The sequence below is a fragment of the Ammospiza caudacuta genome, chromosome 9 (assembly GCF_027887145.1).
Source record: "Ammospiza caudacuta isolate bAmmCau1 chromosome 9, bAmmCau1.pri, whole genome shotgun sequence".
Classification (NCBI taxonomy): Eukaryota; Metazoa; Chordata; class Aves; order Passeriformes; family Passerellidae; genus Ammospiza; species Ammospiza caudacuta.
The window spans coordinates 34,563,140-34,584,949 of NC_080601.1; the positions used below are offsets into that span (position 1 = coordinate 34,563,140).

At 43.7% G+C, this 21,810-nt stretch overlaps 1 protein-coding gene across 7 annotated transcripts in view; it reads left to right on the forward strand.

Moving 5' to 3' along the window:
- The window catches only part of TACC2 (transforming acidic coiled-coil containing protein 2), a 90,428-nt gene that overhangs the window by 18,950 nt on the left and 49,668 nt on the right, over positions 1–21,810 (forward strand). For all 7 annotated transcript variants that reach the window (XM_058810179.1, XM_058810183.1, XM_058810181.1 and 4 more), the window contains exon 3: positions 2,812–2,943. In XM_058810179.1, the coding sequence (XP_058666162.1) occupies positions 2,812–2,943 (132 nt within the window). The remainder of the gene's footprint in view (positions 1–2,811; positions 2,944–21,810) is intronic.

Genomic DNA, 21,810 nt, shown 5'->3' on the forward strand with positions numbered 1-21,810 from the left:
GATGGCAGGGCAGAGTCAGAGATCAGGTTGTCCCTCCATCTGTCCAGTCAGAAACTCTATCTTTGTTTGGCTTCTTGGGGGAGACTGACTGATACCATATTGATCAGGACAACATGCTAGCATCTGCTCATTAAGATTTTATTTCTCTACAGAGAAGTGCCCTGGAAAGAATTAGGTAAAAAGTTCACTGGTGGTTCTGCCAAGCATTTTTGTTCAGCAATGAAAGGCCAAGTTCACTCTGATTTGCCAGTACACGTTGCTCTAGGAGAAGTTTTGGCCAGGCACAGGTTTCTCTTTGCTCTGCAGGTGCAGAGCTCTGCAACAGGACTGGTGTGTTGTAGGAGGAATGTTTGCCTTGGAAAGGTAGAGAAGGCAAATAAAGCCCTGTCTGTACAAGGCCACAGCTTAGCTGGGCTCCAGGTTAGGGGTGTGAAACACTTCTGAGCAGTGTCTGTCTGTTCCCTGAAACTTCCTTCCTGGCTTGTGGGCAAAAAACCCCAAACCTGCAAATGCCCAGGAAAAAATGACAGCTTAGAAGGCACTTGCTGCATGTATTTATGGTGTACTTCTCAGTGTTGGCAGCACAAACAGGGAGTACCCACGCTTGTCTGTGTACACAGATAGTCAGAAAATTATTTTTGAGGTTTTCTTATAAGAGATAGTGCTTGAAAATTGTTGTTTTCTAAGCAGCTCACCTCCGTAGGATAAATACTGGTCAATGTATATAGTGCACTGAGAAGGCTTGGGCCTTTTGGTAGTATTCTTCTTGCAAGCATTAAAATATCACCAGTTGAGAAAAAAGTTTAATGGAAAATCTTGATTTAATAAGAGCTGTGGAGAGGTTTTGATGTAGCCATTTCACGTCTGAGGTGATGAAAGTCCCAGATGGACCCCAGTTGATGCAGGGTGAGGCTGGAGAGCTCAGAGTGGACAGAAAGTCTTTGTTTTGGACAGGGTTTCTGTTCTGTGCTCCCTGCCTCAATTTTGCAGTGTGTCAGAACAGGAGCAGGAGTGGACACAGGGCTTTGGGAAGGATGGGAAGCAGAGCTTTTCCAGAAATGCTGGTGTGTTGATGGCAAGCTTTGCTTTACTGTTGGGAATGACACTCATTAGTCAGAATATCTCTGAAAATGGTTTCATTTGGTGTGGAAAGGCTTGGAGGGGAAGCTGAAGGGCTGCAGATGATCTTTAGGACCTGTGTGAAGAGTGTGGATAACACAGGTGCTTCTGTAAGACTGGGGCAGCTTTGTGTGTCCATAACACCAGGGCCATAATTTGTGTGCCTTTGGTGCTCGTTTGGCTGGGCCCTCTTGTGAATTGTTTGGGTTTTGCAGCTCTTTGTTTGCTCTCCAAACAGATGTTCAGCATTCACTTATTTTTAGCAGTTCACTTCTTTCTGCTTTAAAAATCTTACTTTCACTGCTCTCCCTGTGCCCCTATATAGTCACAGCCTTGCTATAGAGAGGATGCTGTTACTATATTAGTACAGAGACATTTTTAGCCAAGGACAAAGGCCTTTGCATGAAAAAGGAAACAGCCTGCTTCTTAATCATTATTTATTTATTTGTATTCGCTTGATGGGGCTGAAAATTTCGAGTGTCTGTCAGCATCAGGGCAGTTTGGGAAAACAGAAGGAAGGAAAGGAGGGAAGGAGTGAGGAAAGCAGAGATAATTTCTTGGAAGAGATAGCTGGGTAGTTGCCCCATATGGCACAAAGCAGCTTTGTGGATATAAGCTAATCAAGGTAAACTACACTCACAAAGAGCTTTGGAGATCTCAGTGCCTGAGTGGACAAGCACTTGGGGAGGTGGCTGCTCTCGTGCTCCTGTGTGTTGTGACTGAAGTCAGGGATGTGGTTTAGGCTTGTGCTCTGTTTGTGCACCAGAGAAGGGAACAGCCTGTCCCTGGACCTCACTAACTCTCCATCAGTAACACAATTCCATCTGCTGCCTGCAATCCCAGTGTAATTACTGGGGGAAGAGGAGAGAAAAATTGGAAAGGAATGACTAAGATAGCTGTTCATATTTAATTCAGGAAACCTGTAAGAACCTTCTCAGTCACATCCTGTTTCCATCAACATTTCCATCAGCGTTGGTGTCTGTATCTCTGGCAGCAGCAGCAGGAGAGGCTGTTGTGTGTGGCTGCTACCCCAGGATATTTGTGTCCCTCTGTCCTGGAAGGGCCAGTGTGGCATGACAAGACCTTGAACTGCTCCTGCTTTTGAGACATGAAGTCATTGGTTCTTATTTCCTTTTCTGTTAATGAGTGTGGCTGAGAGCAGGGGGAGTTTGTGGTCACTGCCCTGCTCCTGAGCACGGGGCTTTGCTGAGCAGGGGGACCTCACATCCATGGGATCAGTTCTGGGATTACTCTGTTCAGCTTTGCAGCCTGGGGAGAGCTTTTAAAGTAGGAGATTGTTTTAGTCCCAGATTTTAGGGTTTTTTGCAAAAACACAAATTGCTTAATCAAATGTTTATATTGTACAGTGAGGAGAAAGGGCTGTGTGGGAACAGCAAAGCAGTCATTAGTGATTTATTTATTTATTATACTGATTTCATATACAGTTAAAGTCTAGCACTTAATGTTATGGTCTATAGAGGCTGATGATGTGGTCAGCCCAGAAGTGAAGTGAAATAATGTTTGGAGGAAGAAGTAATTTTTGGGAAGTGGGAGAGAGGGAATTTGGGAGGGCATGATGTGCTCCTTACAGCTCCTTGTAGATCCAGCCAAAGATCATCCTGTAAAGAGACTATTAAAGCTTCATGGGCATTTCTGAAATGTGTCAGCATATTTTTAATACCTATTTTGCAGCACTTCCAATCCTGATAGCTGCAAGGGAGTTGATAACCACGTTTCTGAGGATGCACCTTTGGCTGTGGCCCCTGGTGATGGTGTAGAGCTGCCTGCTGAAGAAACCAAAGGTTTCACAAGGGAAAAGAAAAGGTATTGTGTGATTTCAGTTGTTACAAGACTTTGCCATGTCTTTACATCTTTTGCTTAAGAAATGTTTCTAGTGTGAAAGAGGCTGACTAAGTTTGACAGGTGTTTTGTCTGAGTTATATGAACATTTTGCTGCTGGATTTTGAATCCAAATGTTAGATTTATCAATACCTGGCTAATCCAGTGTATCTACTCCAAAATACCAGAAGAGGGAGCTTAGGCTACACTGGTTATTACTATGCTGATCTTTCCTTCTGTTTTTAAACTATTATTTTTTTATGTTTTTTCCCCCAATATTTTCCTTTATTGAATTAAATTTTGCTGTTTTTTTTTTTTTTTTAATTTGTTTCTGGGTGTGAAACTGTGCAAGATCAGGTCCTGTTTAAGAGGACTGTTCTGCTCATTCCCCTTGAGATGCTGCCAGCAACTTCCCCACCCCACACCTGATTTGCATTGCCACTGTCAGTAGTGAAGGAAGAAATTTTTCAGCTGGTTTCACTCTTGCTGAATAAATATTACCTTGATTTCAAAGTTAAATGTTTCACTCCCTCAGATTTACACTGACTGTTGCCATAGTGTTTCACAGGTGCTCCAGCACGTTTTTGCTTTGAAAACCCCTAAATTGAGTTGGACTCACAGAATTATTTAGGTTGGAAGGAACCATAAAGATCATGTCCCAACCATCCCATCTCAAATATAGACAAGACATGTGCTTGGATATTCCTGTCTGTGGTGATTAACCAGTCTGCTCTTGGGGCTCAGCAATCAAGGCCTGCCCTTATTGTGACATCTATTAATGGAAAAGGTCACAGCACAGCTGAGAAGATGAAATGGGCACTCCCTGGAGAGCAGCATTCTCCACCCCACCAATACCCACGGCAGCTTGTGACAAGTGGGATGCACGACAGGAGACACCACAGGAAATGCAGTTATGCCACTAAAGCTCTGCTCAGAAATGCCAAAAGATGCTGCTGTCAGCAGGAGGGTACTCTGAATTATGAATTAAAATGTGCACAATAGACGTGTTCTGCTGTGAACAGTGCACAAAGAGCTATTAGCAAATGCTGGTGAAAAACTATTGACTTTAATATCTAGGAAATGTTGATTAATTATTTCTTCTTAACTCCTGATTGTTTTGATCAGAAAAATGGTGTCTTCACCTTTAGTGTGTGTGCTGCTGAGGCACAGTTAGGCCAGGTCTTTGTAGTTTTCTTCCATGACACTGCAGTGCACAAACCTGTGTATCATTGATGGAGAACAAGTGTTTTGCAGCAGTATGCAACTTCTGTCATCTGGAGAGGATTGAAGTTGGAGAAAAATGGGCATATGAGATTTTAAGCTGGAAAATGCTCACCCCAAGATGTTGGCTCTTTCCAGAGAATCATCCAGAATTGTTTGAGCTTCACAGATAGCCTGGATTTCACATTCTGGGAGTGCTGTAGTGCAGTCACAAATTACTGTTGTTTACAAATCCAAATTGTAACCACTAAAACATGGGGATTTTCTTTTCCTTTTCACTAGAATTCAGCTTCAACAACAGAAGTAACTTCAGAACTCTGCAGGCAAGCACAGCTGCTGTGCTTACATATTTAGATTGGCTTGTGCCTCTGAAGTTTGTTTTGTTTTGATATTGATGTATGTTTAATAGTGTAAATGTCTGTGTGTGCATAAGAAACTCTTGGCCTTGGACACTTCCAGAGGTGGGAAGTCCACAGCCTCTTTGGGCAACATGTTGTTGCCAAAAGAGGCAAAATGTTCAGGCAAAATGTAAAAAAATGTTGTGTTAGTAGAACTTCTTAATGCAGAATCCAAATCCAGCCCAGGATGTCAGCAGCCCAAACGTGCACTCCCAGCACCCTCATTATCTGTTTGGAGCCTGCTTTTACAGCTATCTAGAAATCTTTTTACTTCTCACATCACTATGCCTTGAGAGTAGTGATCCTGTCACCCACAGCTTCTTTCTCTGCAGCTGAACTGGTGCGTTTGTATCTTGATGGACTTTAGATGCGCATAGAGGTGAGAATTAGAGTTGTTCGTTGGACAAAAGATCACTCTTGCACCCTCTTGAAAATAAAAAATATTTCTGTCCAAATAGCTGTCTGCTGTTGTAATCAGCCCCTTATGTGAATGCTTCTGAGATTACATTGTATTTTTATGTGGTTCCTGTGTATTGAGTCAAATCAACCATGGAAAATAATAGCCTGCAAATTGGGTTCCGTTTCACTTTGTCACATTGATGAGAAATGTCTGGCAAGGTGCTGAACTTGCGCAGCTGCTGGACCACTCTCTGATTTTCTGTAAAATGGATCCTTGAGGCATTGCAGTCTCCTCTATGATTATGATGATCACATTATGAACCGTGTCACAGACACTTCATAATTGGAGAGAAGTGCTGAAATATTGCTAGAGAATAGCTGATTCTTTATGGAAGCCTATGGACAGAGCTGGAAAGTCTCTGGGGAGCTGCTCCATCTCTTTGTGCTGTGAGGAGCAGAGATGGACATGATTTGTTCTGGAGAACAAAAACCAAGTCCTGATTTTGAGCTTGTCCTCTGCTGCAGTCTCACTTAAAAATTGCACCTGTGATGTTCTGTGTGGCTGATGGGAATGCAGAGCTGGGCCCTCCCTGTTGTCAGATACCAGGTCAGTTTTCTTCCAAAAGCTACAGCAGACTGGAGTCTGAACATTTTGAGAGACTTTGGATGGACAGGGAATGTCTGTTGATCTCTAAAATCAAATACACATTTCTGTCTTACCTAATTTTCCTGAAATGATCCTGGAACCAATTGGGAGCACGGCAACAAATCTCTCTGAAAGCAGAAAGTCACAACAGCGTTTACACAAAGCTCTACTTTCTGTGCTGTTGGTTTCCAAAATGTTTCATAATGCTTCCCTGGGAGGAAGCAAAGCTGAAGAATTGGTGTCAGGCAGAAAAACAGGATAAGCTTTATGACTTCTGGGTTTTATTTGCTTGATTGTGTGTTGAAAGCAAGTTTTCTCCTTTTGCCCACCTTCAGAGAGGCTTGGTTTGAAACTGAGGAAATAAAATTCAATGTATTGCCTTCATTTTGGACCAACACTGATAATCCTAGACTGAGTTGATTTTAATGATATATTCAAAACCAAGAAGGAATTAAATGGGTTTCAGAAACCAGTTTTTTTCTCTTGACTGAATTTAACCCTTTTGAAAGGAATGTGTTACAACATTTAAGTTTACAAGTGCATTGAGCAAGGAAGAGATGAGAATTGAGGGATACAAATGCCTCTTTCCTTCCAAAATGTGGGAATTTGCAGGGTTTTTTTTGGGTTTGGAGTTTTCTGGGGCAGAAGGAATGTGTAGTTTTTGTGGGTTTTATGTTTCTCATGTGAACTGGATAGTAGGTGTTTGTCTGGACTGTCTGGTGCACAAGTGAAGTGATGCCTTTTTGAGGATAGCAACAGATAGAAGGCATTGAAATAAAGTTGTTTAATTCTTATAAACTAAACCCAAGGATTTTTGTTGAGGCTTTGTGGCTGACACCATGAAAAACAGCGCAAAAATAGATCCCTTACACATAACTAGCCAGCCTGTAAAAAATGGACAGGAATGAGCCACAGTGCTGCTCTTCATCCCTTTCCATCATTCCAGGTTTTTACAGGAGATTGTCTCCTGAGTCCTGTGTTTAGAACTGCTCAGCCCCAGGCAGGAGGATGCTTTGTGTAGACATTTTCAATTTATTACTAACAACATCAAACTCTGGGGTGTCTGTTGTGTTTCAAGCCCAAAGTGTTGTGGATTTTCTTGTAGCTGGGTGTGGGACTGGCGTGGTGGGGTTATCTGGGTGAACCCAGGATGTGGGGGACAGTCAACAAATAGCTGCCAGCAGCTCCATTTTTAAAAGGCAAAGCATTAATGGGTGCTTGACACAAGTGGGAAATGTCACCTGTTTTCTAAGCACTTGCTGGTTGGGAATTTGGGCTCGCTGGGGTGCTCTGCCTGCAGGTTTGCTCAAAGAGAGCAATTGTTTGTGTGTCTGGTAAAGCTGCTCTCAGTCTGAGGGCATGGACAAAAGGGTGATGGTAGCCCTCTGTCTGCCTGTTACTCCTGTGTATTTTACAGGTTCCCTCAGGCAATTTATGGTAATTTCCTTGCTGCTAGAACAGGTTCAGCAGCATGAAAATGAAAATGTCGTTACGCTAATTAATCCATCCACAAGGAGTCTGAGAACAGCACTGATCATTCTGCATCCCACAAAAACCATGGCAGTAAATATTCAGAAATTAGACTCTAGGCTTGGGATGCTGTTCCTTGGCACTGTGGCACACACAGGGACAGCTCCTGACACTGCCAGGAGGGTGGAGGATTTGTATGGGATCACCTCTTGTCCTAGAGCAGGTAATAAATAAGCTAAAACTGTTGTCAGGTGTGTTTTGTATTTCTCAGTACAAAATATTTTATGCTAAAATATGGCATGGGCTTTTGGGGTGCTCTAATGCTAAATCTTCTGAAAGCAAAAGCTTAAAGAAGCCATTGAAACACACCAGACATACTTCAGACCAATTTTGTGTTAACGCTCATGAAATCAAATTGAAGCTGCACGCTGACTTCTTTAAGGCAGTCATTTGACCACCCATCCTTAGCAGCCAGAGCAGAGCATCGCACCAGGGGGGATGCTGTTCTTGTCTGCTTTCTTCATCCTGCATTTTCATCATCTAATTCTTTACTTGGGCCCTGAGGCCAGCAGGCCTTTGGATTCTGCTTGCTGTAATCTCCTGCAACAAGGTGCTCCCAGAGAGCATTTTCAGCACTGATCTTGTCAGCTCAGGGCAGGTGCATAAAATCCTTAAAAATGTCAGTCCCCTCCTGGCATGAGGCAGCTCCTTCCCTCACAAGCCTGGCTCCAGCTGCCCTAGGGATCTTACACCTCAGGATGTTCAGAGACTTAAAAAGAAGCATGGAAGCAGGATGATCTCCTGTCGTCTGTGATGGTGTTTTTGCAACTCTGTTGTTTGGAAATGCCAACAGAATTTGGGTATTTGGCTCGTGGACATGGTCTGCAGAGGCATGTTCGGCAGGAAAACAACATCCCTCCTTTGTTGTGGTGATGCTTGTGGTCCCAGTCTGAAGGCCAGGACAGAAATTTGGTAAATAGGAGTTTAAAGTTTTGTTTGTGATCCGAGGAATTCAGGCCTGGCTCTTACAGCAGTAGCATGATAGAGCCCAAAATCCAAAACAGAAATGTCTGTGCCTTGGCAGGAGGGAAAGCAAAGCAGCAAACAGCAGAGCAGAGGCTGCAGAGTGAGGTGTGGGGGTTTGGCTGCCCTGACCCCAAACTCTGCCCCCTCTGAGGCTCTGTGTGGGGCAGAGCCCCGCTCCTGCCGGGCAGCACCCACAGCCAGGGCTGAGCTCAGCTCCTGGGAACCTCCTGTCCCTCTTGGTGTGGCTCCTCAGTTCCAGGGGAGGCTTTGGAACGTGGAATCCTGCGGGGTGCGCGGTTCTCACGTCGCTGACGGTGATTCACTGCCGGCCCCTGAGAGCCTGGAGCCCCCCAGCAGCACCGAGCAGGGCCCCTTTTGTTGTCCTCCCCTGCCTTTCCCGTGCTGGACATTTCAATAACTAAGCAGGCATCTTGGTTATTCATAACTCTTAATGCCATTAATCTCACTTGCAATTTAGATTAAGCAGTGACCTTAGCAACCAAGCTGGGATCAGTGGGGAGGGGTGCAATTATTTATGTTTTGTCTTGGTTTTATTTTTATTTGAAACACACATTAATGTTTGTTTCTTGTCAGCTTCAGTGTCCATCCTGGCTGCATCGTCACAGGTCTCTCCTGTTTTCTTGGAATTAGCAGATGTCAGTGGGCTCAGGCTTAAAACTCTGGGACATTGTGTGTTTTCATGAGGAGTGTATCAATGCAAATAAAGCACTCACTCTATGTTAATCTAGATAAGTGGTGGAGCAGACAATGTGTCTATTTAAGTATTTGATCTGTAAGAACAAGTTAAGTCTGTTAAGCTTTACACCCAGCATCTCCTGGTGTTGTTTGGCGGTGGATCATTTTGTACCACGGTGACATGGATAAGGCTGAGTTGTGCCAGGTGATGCACAGAGGCAATTGAACAAATTGCTTCTGTTTTCCTTGAAAACTGTATTGAAAAATATCCCACTGATTTAACACTCTGCAATTATTTTACTGCTCAGATTTCATTTACACTCTCCAGTGGTGAATCAGTGCCCCACTCTTAGACCATTAAAAGATAAATGCTGAGCAAAAACTAATCCAAAACCTACAGCTAGCAAAAAAAAAACCACCAAACCAACGAACCCATGGTTTCAATCTGAAGGTCTGTCACTCTGTGTAGGAATTTCTGATTTATCTATACTGGAATGAAATTAAGCTAAGGATAACTGGATTTTAGAAGGATGGCAATAAATGCATCTTTAAATGGCTAATTATAGACTATAATAATAAGTATACCATGGCCATGAACTGCAGTACCTATCTGTTTATTAGGCACTGCTAAAGCACAGATGTTCCAATTTGTGTTAACCTTTCACTGGTTTTTGCCAGTATACCAAAATGGGATACATTTGTCACATGTTTCAGCTAACTTTTGTATTTGTTCTTTTATTTGTAGTACAAAGGTGCTCATAAAAGTAAGGGAGAGAAAGAAATTTGCTTTTTTTTTTCATTGCTCTCATTATCTGATAGCAGCAAGAGGTCATAGCTTGGCCCTCCAGGGTTGGTTTGGGTTATCATCTTTCAAAATAATAAAGATTTTTAATTTTAAACTGTGGTTTGCTCACATGCAGTTCTGTGCTATCCTGGTTTTGGCTGGAATATAGTTAATTTTCTTCTATTCCCTGGAACAAAAAAAAAAAAAAAATTAATCACATGGTTTGGTTGGGTTTCTGTGCTTAGCTGTGACTTTCTGAAGGAGGTTTCTGTGACAGCAGCAGTGCTAAATGTTGTTCCTGTCCCACAGCAGTGCAGGTGGTGAGCTGGAGCATGGAGGGACCTGGCTGGAATAAAAAATTTTAATCTTTTTATTAAAGGAATTTTAAATTACTGTCCTCTAGGGAGGTGGAAATTATAAGATACTTCCTCTGATATTGTGGACAGCCTTGCCATGAACCCTTTGATTCCAGGCAGCCTACAAGTAAGAGAGGCTTTGGGGTGAAAGCTTCTTCCCAATCTGCCTTCAAGGCTTTGGGGCCCAAAACCAGTATCATTTAAATAAATAAAAAATTGAATATTTATATACATATATATATTGAAATATATATATATATATATACTATATATTTAAATAAAAATATATACATATATATACATAAAAATTATTGAGGGTTAGAATTATGTTTAAACAATAATCTGTTTTGTAAAACATTTCCCCACCCTTTGTTTGATTGGATTTTTTTATTTTTTATAGGAAGTACTGTTCCTTAGAGTTCTGGCAGCAGCATTCAGATACCAGAGAAACCCCTTTTTGCTTGGGATGTTTGGTTTTGCTCTGTCTTTGCATTTTCTTTCATGTGGTGCTTGTTTGTGCACAGTACCTCAATAATGCATTGCAGCTAGGAGGTACAGCTCAATATTCAGCCCTGCTTCCCTGGGGAACAGATGTGTGAGGAAGGCTTTTCTTTCAGCAGGCTCTTTGATGTTCTCTGTGTGCGTGTGTGTATGTGTGGTCGTGTTTATAACTTGTGTAAATGCCTGGCACGATGGACACTGAAGCCAAGAGCAAAGAAACAGAACATAAATTTCAGTATCTCAAACCTTATCATGTCCTGCTCAGTATTGTTTTTTGATGGAAGCCAAAATTTTCAAATTGGGTGCAAGTGACCAAAGTTTGAATTGATATATAAACACAAAATGGAATAAGACCAAATATTTAGGAGTCTGTAGAGTGTTTTAAGCAACTAATCAGTGGACATCCAGTTTCAATAAAACATTAATTTAGTAGAGGCCAAAATATGGCTCTTGCTTAAATGGGTGAAAGAGGCAGAAAGAGAAAATGATTAATTTTCAAGGATGGTACTGAATACTTAAATAGGATTTTCAGCAGTGGGATCACAATAAGTTGTTACATGGCTTTTAAACCCTAGGCTGAAGTGCCTGGGGCATTTTAAAATCCTTTGAAGCTACAATGAGATTTTTTTCTTTCTGAGCTACATCTGTGTGTTTTTAAGGTTCCAGAGAAGTTCTTACCAAATGTACTCAGAGTGTCAACACGGTTCTTGTATTTTTAAAAGCCCACACTAAATTTAGTGCTAAGTTGATGCTTCTTGGCAGGCCCGAAGGGTGAGCTGGGGCCAGGCAGGAGAGGTGGAGCTCCTCTCATCTGAGGTATTTCTTACCAGTCAGGATGGGCTGCAGCTTTGTAGTGTAGCAGATTTCATGGCCAAATCAGGAGTAAATCTGCATTTTGGCTTCTTGCACGTGTTGGCCAGAAACATCAGTTTAGTGTTTGTTATTGCATCCCATAGGCAACCAAGTCCCTCCAGTCCAAGGCTCAGTTACAGCACAGCTTTTTGTGAAAGACCATGGCCAGCAGGAGTTCACAGTGCTGCAGCTGAGCTGCTTGGGTGGTTAATTTCTCACAGGGAAGAGAGAAATCCTGTGCTCCTCATGAGCAGGAGAAGCTCAGAGGCGCTGAGCCGTCCTCTGGTGAATCTCTGAGCTGTGCACAGGAACTGGGGTGGGATGGAGGGGAGAAGGAGGCACTGCCTTGCCTGTGACACCCCTCACCATAACCCTGAGCCCCCTCTAACCCAGACAGAGTGAGCAGGGCCACAGCTGGGCTCCAAAGGCTGAATGAAGCCCTTCCTCCTGTCCTGCAGGTTTGCCAAGACCTGCAGTTCTATTTCAGTTTGAATGTTTGTTGCATAGAAACGTTGGAGAATGGGAAAAAAGCAAACCTGCACTGTACAGCTCCTGAAAGGACCACGCTGACTCAGAGTAGGATTCAATCCCAGCTTTCTTTTATTAGGTTTTTGTTTATTTAATAAATGTACAAGTGAAACTTGAAGGAGTTGACACAGGCATTTTAAGTGTACTCTTTGCACTTGTTAGGAGTATCCCTGTTTCCCTCAGTGCCAGGACAAACAGTGCCTGTGTTCTCCCTCTTGGCTTCCAGGTACCTGGTAGGGCTTTACTTAATTTGGTGTTTGCCTTTCTAGGGATTTTTCTTCTTTCTGTAGAAATGAAATCCAGCAGGGAGCTATTATGATATTCAAAGACCAGGTAGAGCTACCACACACCAACTTGAGGGACTCTGGATACAGAGATGGAATTTTAGTGTGTTGGCCAATACCATTGATTTCCCATACTGGATGGGAATCCTGGAGTTATTAACCATTTCAAATCTGCTGCCAGAGAGTATATAGGACATTTTCATACACTTTATGCACTTTCTGTGTGTTCAGTGCTGCAGGGTTTGGGGGTCACTTGTGGCTCAGGCACCAGCCCTGCTCCAGAAGTTCTGGAGCTCAGTCCCTGAGAGAGACACTGCTGCTGCTTCTCTGATGGACTTGGGATGAGTCTTGAGCAATGAGATGCTAGAAATGAGGGTTTGGCTTTTGTCAGAAACTAAACAACCCCAAAATTATAACTTGCTTGGAAGCTTGTGGCAGAACAAAGTGCTGGCTCACAGGCTTTTCCCTATAGTTTAAAAAAAGTAAGGAAAAGAAGAATATCATTTATCTTCATACTGTTCATAAAACAGAATTAAATTTTAGGCAGCCTCTGGAAATGAAAATTTCTTAATCTTCTCTAAACATTCTTGTTTCCTCTTATCTCACTAACAATTTATTGTGAGTGCACCCAGAGAACCAGAACATTACACATGTATTCAGTAGTCATTCTTCTGTCAAGCAAGAAAACCCAACTGGATTTATGCAAGCAGAGAAAAAAATCCCAAAACTGTTGAAAGCATGAGCCTAATGAGGCCTCCACTAGAGCATAAAAGCTGTGCACTGATAGGGGCATGGAAGTCAGCACGTTTTAATATTTTTGTTAAATTTATCTGATCCTTTTGACCCCTCCGCCCTGTGATGTATCCAGAATTGTTACATAGCTTCAAGCCATTTGTATCCCTAGAGTTTCATCCCTGATACAGGCAGCAGTGCAGCTGATTTTTTTTTTTTTTTTTTTTTTTTGCTCCTTTAATGATGTGAAACACGTCTTGTATGTGAATCATCTGTTACTTGCCAACGACAGGGATGTGGAGAGCGATGGTGCCCATCCTTTTCAGCATCTCAGAATTCCCAGTGCCCTGGTACCTCCTCGATGGCAAAAGGACGAGCTGATTTGCAGGATTTGGAAATCTGTGGTCCTAAAAATCCTCCCCACCTTTATTAAGCATCCCTGTCCAGCAAGGGGGTCTGTGCAGGCAGGAGCAGAATGGTTAAAGCGCCCCAGTGTCGGATGGAGCTGCTCCCACTTTGGCTTGTTTACCTTGGCTGCTCATGATATTCTCGCTACGTTCCTCACGGAAGATTCCATTTTTTCCCCCGCAAGAGGGATGAGCTGGTGTGTGAAAGGAGCAGAAATCAGCCGTTCTGCTCGTTACTGCTCCGTGCCCGGGTCCCGATGAGCGCGGCTGCTCGGGCTGGGGGGAGATGTGTGCGCGGCGCCCGGCGCACACGGGCATTTGCATTTCAAATCGGCTGAGTCAACACAATGTAATGGTCCTGCCTGCAGGTCCTTAGAGAGCCACAGTAGCTGACAATGTGTGCTTAAAGGGAGGGTCTGCTTTTCTTCGTCTTCTTTTTTTTTTTTAATTTTTTTATTTTTTTTAAGCCGGTTTCCATAGCCAATAGTACCGTTCCAGGCGCCTGCACCGGAGCTGTTTAGCAGATGATTACCCCGTCACGGCGGCCGCGATTTTGTTTTATTTTATAAACACCGTTCATCTGGGCAGGAAAAAAAAAACCAAAAAACCAAAACAAGCCCTAAAACCGAACAACAACCCACCGCCAAAACTGGCAACGCTTCAGAGAGGAGAAGCTGCCGAAGTGTTCGTGCCTGTGCTGCCACTGATGCGAGCAGCTGTTCCCATCTGCAGTGCAGCACCGCAGCCTCCACAGAGCCGGAGCTGCCGGGGCTGCTCGCCGGGGGGATTCCGCAGGAAGCCGGCCTTGCTGTCGCCTAGCCCCGAGCCCAGGGCACGCTGAGGATGGGAGGCTCGCAGTCCCTGCAGCAGGCACAGACAGGTGGCCTGGTCCGGGAGCCGTCTGAGGCCATGTAAGTGCGGGTGCCGTGCGGCGCCCGGGCTGGGCGCTGCCGTGGGGGTGTCTGAGGCCTTTGTTCGGCGGGGTGTGGGAGAGCTCCGTGCCGCTGCCGGGGCACCCCGCTCCGTGTGTGCCTGCCGCTGTGCGTTCTGTCTGTCCGTGTTTCGGGTGCCTGGTCCGTCAAACACAACGAGCATGGCCAGCGAAGAAAACCCCGGCCCCTTCCCCGTTCCCGAGCCCACCGCCGCCTCGGTGTTGTCGGTTTAAAACGCCCAGCGTGGGGCTCCGTTTCACTGGGCTTTTTTCAGGGCTTCTCTCTGCACGGATGCTGTGTTTTCAGCATCAGCCTTGTCACATCCATCCCTGCCATGCTGTTAGATCCTCTGTGGAGCATAAGCAAGGTGTCCTTAGGTCTCTCCTCGCTGAAGGCCGGCTTGGAAAGATTTGCTGCGGGAGGAAGGAAAAAGGAGGCAATTTGTGCTTGTTCAGAGCGAGTTAGCACTGTTCTGGGTGGCTATATCACATATAAAAGTGCAGAAATGTGCATGTAGGAGTAGCAGCATCGTTTCCCATTTGTAAATAGGATTTTGTAGTTTATTGGTAGAGGATTTGGCAGTTTACTTAGCCAACAGTCTTTTCTCCTTAACCCTGCACCCCGGGCTGGTAAGCTGGAATGCTAGAGCATGGACCTTACCATGGGTTTTAGAATGGACTGCCTTGTCTCCTTTTGTCATTACAGTTGTATAAATCACATTTATCTTAACATGCCTGACTACTGTGTTCATTACTGAATATGTATTTTGGTAAGTTTTAGGTATTTATCCATTAGGGCTAGTCTACAAACGAGCCTCATATAGGTCTCTTTAAATTTTTTTTTCAATTTAATGTGTGCTTGTTAAGGTAGCTCTGATTATGGTTGAAACATCATTTGTGTGTTTGAGATAAGTGCCTCAGAGCCATTGGGGAATGATAGAGCAGTAACTGATAGTTTTGCCTCTGTAATAGGCCTTACAAGTGGGTATCTGCTCCCTATTGTCATATTCCAGGATATCAGCAGATAGCTTTGCTTGACAGTGTCTTGTTATATTTGTAAGATACAGGCCTAACAGCATTTCTGCATCCTTTGTTCTTTTGATGCGTAGCTTCAGCAATTAATATTTTTTCCCTATAGTTCCATCTGACATTCCTATAAAAAGCATCTATTTTAATAATATGGTGGAATAAAAGGATGCCTCATTGTCTTTAAAGCACCATAAATGACATTTTCATCTGCACACACTGCTGTTGATTATTAACAGCGGTCCAAGGACTGGGCAATAAAAGACATGTTGCTAAAACAGTGTTCAGGCTTTTTGTCTTCAATTTTCACAGCCTTTTAAGAATGCATTCTGTTGGATGAACAAGACCAAGGTGTGTGTATATATATTTATATATATATTGATGAAGGTGTATATATATATATATACACACACACATTTGAGGGGCACTTGAGTAGGTTATATTGTCATCTCTCTCAATGATTCCTTTTATATACAAACCTACTCATGTTTTGCATTAAGTCATTCCTGTGGGGCTTCAAGATGATCTTTTAAGGTCTGACATAATCAACAGATGCACTTTTAGCACAGCCATCATTCAGCAACTGTTGATGTCATTGGAAAGAGTTTGTGGAAGGTATTACTAATCTTGTATTAAATAAATCACCAAGAGATTGTGCTGCTTTCTACAACTAAACACTATTCAAAATGAGATAAGAATGGAGGTGTTTCTCTATCATGGGCCTGTTTCATGAAACAAGAACACCCTTGTAGCATGTCATGGTCATCACTTCTGGTGTGAGGTTTTAACTTTCTACCCTTATCACTGTAACTTTTACCAGTGCTTTTTAAATGAGGTTGCATTTGGCTTGATGTGCACACATAAGCAAATTCCTTAATGGCAGTGATGGCTCAGAGGCAGAAACATCTGGCCATGTCCCAGGCAAGTTGGGCAGCTGCCCACGCAGTTCCAGCATCCCTGAAGCCATCACTGCTGCCATCAGCATTGACCTGAGGAGAGCTGCTCCACAAAGGGACAGCAGGGTTGGCTTTGCCTGCCCTGAGTTCATTAGAGTAGGAGGGTGTCAGTCAGGAATCATTACTGGAGTAGAACAGCATCAAAAAAACTTCAGAGGCAAATTCCTTACATAGCTGCTGCTTTAGGAGTTCCTCCAAAGTATCCAACGTCCATCCTATGATGGACTTCTTGATGAAATATTAGGGAAAGTTGTAGAAATAAATTGGTGTTAGAATCCATGCTGAAAAGGGGTCTAGGTTAAGATTTTATCTGTGATTAAATATGCTCTTTTTGCATGCATATGCCAAATTCCCAATTTTAATGTAAATTTGTTTCAGGCAGGATAAAAGTATTTGCAATAAACTCGCTATTGCTACTGACAGCCCGGGGTGTTCTGTCGCTCATTGTGGATTGTTAGCACTCGCTGGCAGCAGACAATTGCCCTTTTATTTAAAGAAAAAAGAAAAGTCAATTTGGAATGATAAAAAAGGGAGAGCCCAAGGGAAGCCCCTGACAATAAAAGTTAACTGCAGATGAAAGTGGGGTGGCTCAGGCCTCGCTGCTGACGTGATGAGCTCTGTCGTGTGCTTTGCAAATCGCAGCAGGCACCCTGGTGGTCACACACCGAGCTCAATCGGGGGCGCGTTTCCATCAGATAACAGGAGTGAGCTCTGCTGAAACCAGAGCCAGTGACAGTGAGATGATGCTCAGTGTGCACGGATCTGTTGGGTGCACACCCAGCTGGAGATGGCATCCTTGTGTGCTCTGTCTGACATGGCACTGCTGCCCTGCTCAGGGTGTGAGCACAGATCAGCTTGCCAAGCGCTGCCACCTTCATCTTCAGTGCTTTGATTTGTGAAAGCACTATATTTCCCACCTTCATCTTCAGTGCTTTGATTTGTAAGAGCAGTATATTTCTATCTCCTGGCAACGTTTTTTAAGTATTAGCAAACTGGAAACGTTGCTAGGGTTTTAAAAGCTGGGAGCTCTTAGGCATTTGTCATCCCTGAATCATTTGGGGTTTTTTTAAGGGGAAAGGGTTTCTTTCTCCTGAGCACGAACCGCACCTTGCTTTTCTGGTTGCATTATGGTTGCTGTCCTTGCAGCAACTGGCAGGATTTACGTTCAGTGCCCATTCCTTGATCAGCCAAAGGGGTGCTGATGTGTTATTTCCTCCCATCAGGAGCTTTACGTGCTGCGTCTCTAACGTTTGCATCCCTTGCCAATCCAAGAGGAAAATGACTGAAGCCTGAGCCAGCTCCCACTGAAGTTGGTAGTGAAATGCCCACTGACTTCAGTGGGAGCTGGAGCAGGCTCCAAGAAAGAAATGGAATGTCACTGATCATTGGTAGCAGGCCAGGCTGCTGGTGTCCCAGTGAGTTGTTTTTCAATATTTCTTCTGCTGTGTGGTCTTTTCTTTTGTTTGTTGGTTACCGGAGAGACTCAGAAAAATATAAACTGGATAGTCTCAGCCTTCTGCACAGGAGATGTGAGCAGTTTTCTTTGTGTAAGGGTCTGTAAACACATGCATTTATAAAAGTTGTGGCTCCATATGTGTAAAAAACCAGCCCTAGGTTGTCTGTCTTTCAAACCTGGAAGAATCGATTGTGTGGTTCTTAAAAGTTTGAAAGAAAATCAGTCTGGTGAAATATTTGCACAGTATTATATGCTCATACATAGGAAAATGAGGAAAATGGTCCAAAAGAGTGGGGTATATATATATATATATATATATATATATATATAAAATTTAAACATATTGAAAGAATTTGAGTCTTGGGAGGAGGGGAAGCTGATGTTACTGAATTGATATTTAGTCTGAGTTAATCCCTTGACAGACAGTTCTGCCTATTGTCAGCTTATTATGTAGAAACATAAATTTGTTTTCTTCTTCCTCTTACTGACAGCTTTCAGTGAGCATCCCCCATCAGTAATTAGAGGATGCTCTATCTGCTGGGCTTGTCTGCTAAACAGGGTGAATTGCTGGAAGCCATGGGGATGTTTTACTTAAGATGTACCAGGAGTAACGAGGAGATTCTTCTGTCAGGCTTCCCTGTCTTTCATTCCAGCCTCCCTTATTTGAGCCCAAAGGATCTCATCTCTGAAGTCAATGACAGCGCTCCCTTTGATAGGAGAGGTGGTTACATCAACCACTTCTTCTGTCACTGGAAGTAGGCAGGTCACGTTTAGCCTTGAAAATAAAATGAAAAGACCCCAGCCCTGTGTTAACAAGGCACAGCACACGTCTGGCAAAGCCATGTGTGCTCTAAAGCTCTCCATACGGAGCGGGGTGCCCTATGCCACCTGGAATGGAGCTGCTGTCATCTATTATGGATTATGACATGCAGGCAAATTGGAAAATAAAAACTGATGTGAGGTGGTAGAAACATGAATGAAAAGGCATTTCCTGCACATGCATTGTGGCTGTCATTTACCAGCAGAGCTGCTTCCCTGGCTGCGTTTGCTTTTTTGCTTTTTGCTTGCCTTGACCCAGCAGTCAGAGGAACTGATTGTTAGATTTAAGTCAAAGATGATCTTCAGCGCTCTGTGTTTCAAGAGATAATAGTCTGGGTGCTTTGAATGTTTCTCTAACATGATTACAGCACACAGAAAAGCAGTTCTGTCTCTTACAAGCACATTTCCTTTGTTTTAAGACCATGCACTCATCATTTTTATATTTGCTTATGTCTTATGGACACAGTATCCTTATCCACCTCTGATGCTTTGTAAGGATTTAGCTGTGTACCAAGCTTCTTATGTAGTCCAGGTAAACAGGCTTTTGAGTGGCAAGAGGCAGAGTTGTAATTACACTAGAAATTCAATGCAGTTTGCATTCTCTTGGAGAAAGTGGGCGGGTTTGCTGTTAGTAGCAAACAAGCAAATGTGTTTTTATTTTGGAAAAAGCAAAGAAAGGAAAAGTGTAATTTCTCTTCAGATCCTTAAATGCTCTTAAGGAACCATCTGAATTTAGTAGCAGGCTATGGATATCATGTTTTGTATTCCCATTAGAAGCAGCTTAATGGGGAAAAAATTGAATTAGTTTCGTATTTCCGCTACAGTCTTAAATTTTTTTGTAAGGCAGGTGTTGGCCTGAGAGCCTTCATTGATGGTGACACTGGATAAGATAGTGAGATCCTTCCCTGGCTCTGGAAACCAAATTGGAGTTTGCACATGAACTGAATTTTGGTTGAAGCCACTGTGGATGTGTCTGAGACAGACCCTGGGACAGCTGTAGAGCTCTGTTTCTTGTTTGCCCTGCAGTATTGTTTGCTACAGCTCCTCTCCCTCTGCTGCAGGGAGTGATTCAGGGGATGAATGGATGCTTGGGAAACCTCTGAGAGGAAGAACTGGGGCTGTTGGTTCTGTTGGGGCAAATATGTAAACTTTGAGACAATCTGTGTCTTTCCATTTTAGGCTTATTTGAGTTTGATTAATCAGAATCCTCAGAGTTATGTCCAAATTTACATGGTACGTTTTTCCTAAACAAAAGCAGCTTTTTCTGTAGAGCTTAATGTAAACCAGGTTGTATCTGACACAGGGTACAATTACAGTCACATAAGCTCCTGCTCCTTTAGAGCTTTGATTTCCTTCAGCATAAAAACCTGCACTTATTGCTCTTGTTAATAACAGCCCATTGCTCTCCTTAGAAATGAGTCCAGCATTGTGCTGGGAAAAGGGTTTGGTGATAAAGGAGAGGAAAGATGGGCAAGGAATTCAGATCCCTTTGTTTATGTTCCCAAGTGCAGGACCAAAGTGGGAGCTTGGGAAGGGAAGGTTCAGGCTGCTCCTCACCTGGCTGAGCTGGGGAAATAAATGCCACTGGAAATCAAGGATTTGCTCTTTCCATCACTCTGTGGTGCTGAGTTGGTGCTTCCTGAGCCAGGGAAGGGAAGGGAAGGGAAGGGAAGGGAAGGGAAGGGAAGGGAAGGGAAGGGAAGGGAAGGGAAGGGAAGGGAAGGGAAGGGAAGGGAAGGGAAGGGAAGGGAAGGGAAGGGAAGGGAAGGGAAGGGAAGGGAAGGGAAGGGAAAGGAAGGGAAGGGAAGGGAAGGGAAGGGAAGGGAAGGGAAGGGAAGGGAAGGGAAGGGAAGGTTTCCCTGAGAGTTGCAGCAGCACCGTGTGCCCATGGAAGAGGTGAATGAAGGCAGTGGGAAACCCTGCATAGCTGCACCGAGCTGGAGCAGCAGCTGGATCTCACCCACCCGAGGCAGGAGATGGAATGAGTACAGCCCAAGCAGAGATTTTGTTGTTGTTGTTATTAAGAGGTCAAGATAGATATTTTTTGTTCTTTTTTCCTACTGCTTGCTGGCCACATGTCTGTGCATGCATCTGCTTTAGGTGTTGAAATAGAGGAGTAAGGGTTAGAGAGGATCTTGCAAAGTCCTGCAGGGAGGCTGTGCAGGGGCCCAAAAGGCAGAATATGGGGCAGGTTGGAGGCAGAGGGTCTCTCCTCTTCTGTTTCCTTCTCAGTGAAGGTTCTCCCCGCCTCTCTTCTCCACCCCTGTGTAATCCTTGTCTCCTTTCTGGAAGGAAGGGCCATGCACAGGCACTGCAGGAGCAAAACCCCTTCCACATTCCGGTACTTTCAGCATCTCTGTGCTCCCAGGATTGGCCAGTGCCCAGGAATGGTGGGTGTCACACATCCCCCCGCGCTGCTCTGTCCCCAGTCCTGCTTTGGAGCTGCGTGGCAGAGCTGAGAGGAGGCTCTGCAAAGGCACATTGTTGCATTTAAAGGGTGGCTGCAGTAAACAAAGCAATTCCCAACCTGTGGCTCTGCTCCTGATGAATTATTGATCCGTTCCCCATTGGTGATGCTGTGTAGCTGGAGCACAGGGTGATTCTTCATGGGGCACAGTTCACACAGTGATGATTCCTGGATTAAAATTTGAGACCTTGGGACTAAAAGAAGAGGAAAGATACCTACCAGGGGTATTAAATATTTCAACATCAACCACTGATTCAAACCCCAACCCCTAACCCACTAGGGTGAGCAAAATGCATCACTGCCTGTGATTATTGTGTATTAACTGGTTATATTTGTTTTAGGCATTTCCCACCTTTGATATTGGGGTAGTCTGCATCTTTCTTAAAAAATTTCTGTGGTTGAATATTCAGCAGCCTCTGGTGATTTAGGGACACATTAGTATATTTGCAGTTGTGATGTCTGAAGAAGAGTGCCTTTAATTAAATTGCTTTTTCCTGTTGTACCTCAGGGAATAAAGCATCTCCCTGAGAAGAGCGTAGGGATTTAAAAAACAATTTCAATTCTGAGTCCTGTTTCTGTGGCATAGATATTTTCATTATTCAGGCTGAAGCCAGTAAAAGAGAAAGCAGGCTGGCCAGAAAGGATGGAGGATTGTTTTATTATTCATTTATATCAGTGATGTTGAAAAACATAGCCTGCCAGATCTCAGGAAAAGCAATAAAAAGGAAAAATGTAACATGATTTAAAGCAATATGGGGAACTTCTTGCTAATCAGTTAAAAAAATGATTTAAGTAGATTGAAGTGCTGCTGTAAGTGTGCCATGTTATATCCCGCAGTCTTTTTTCCTTCAGATGTGGTTTCCCACAGCTTGAGACATTTCTCTAGCATTGCTGTGT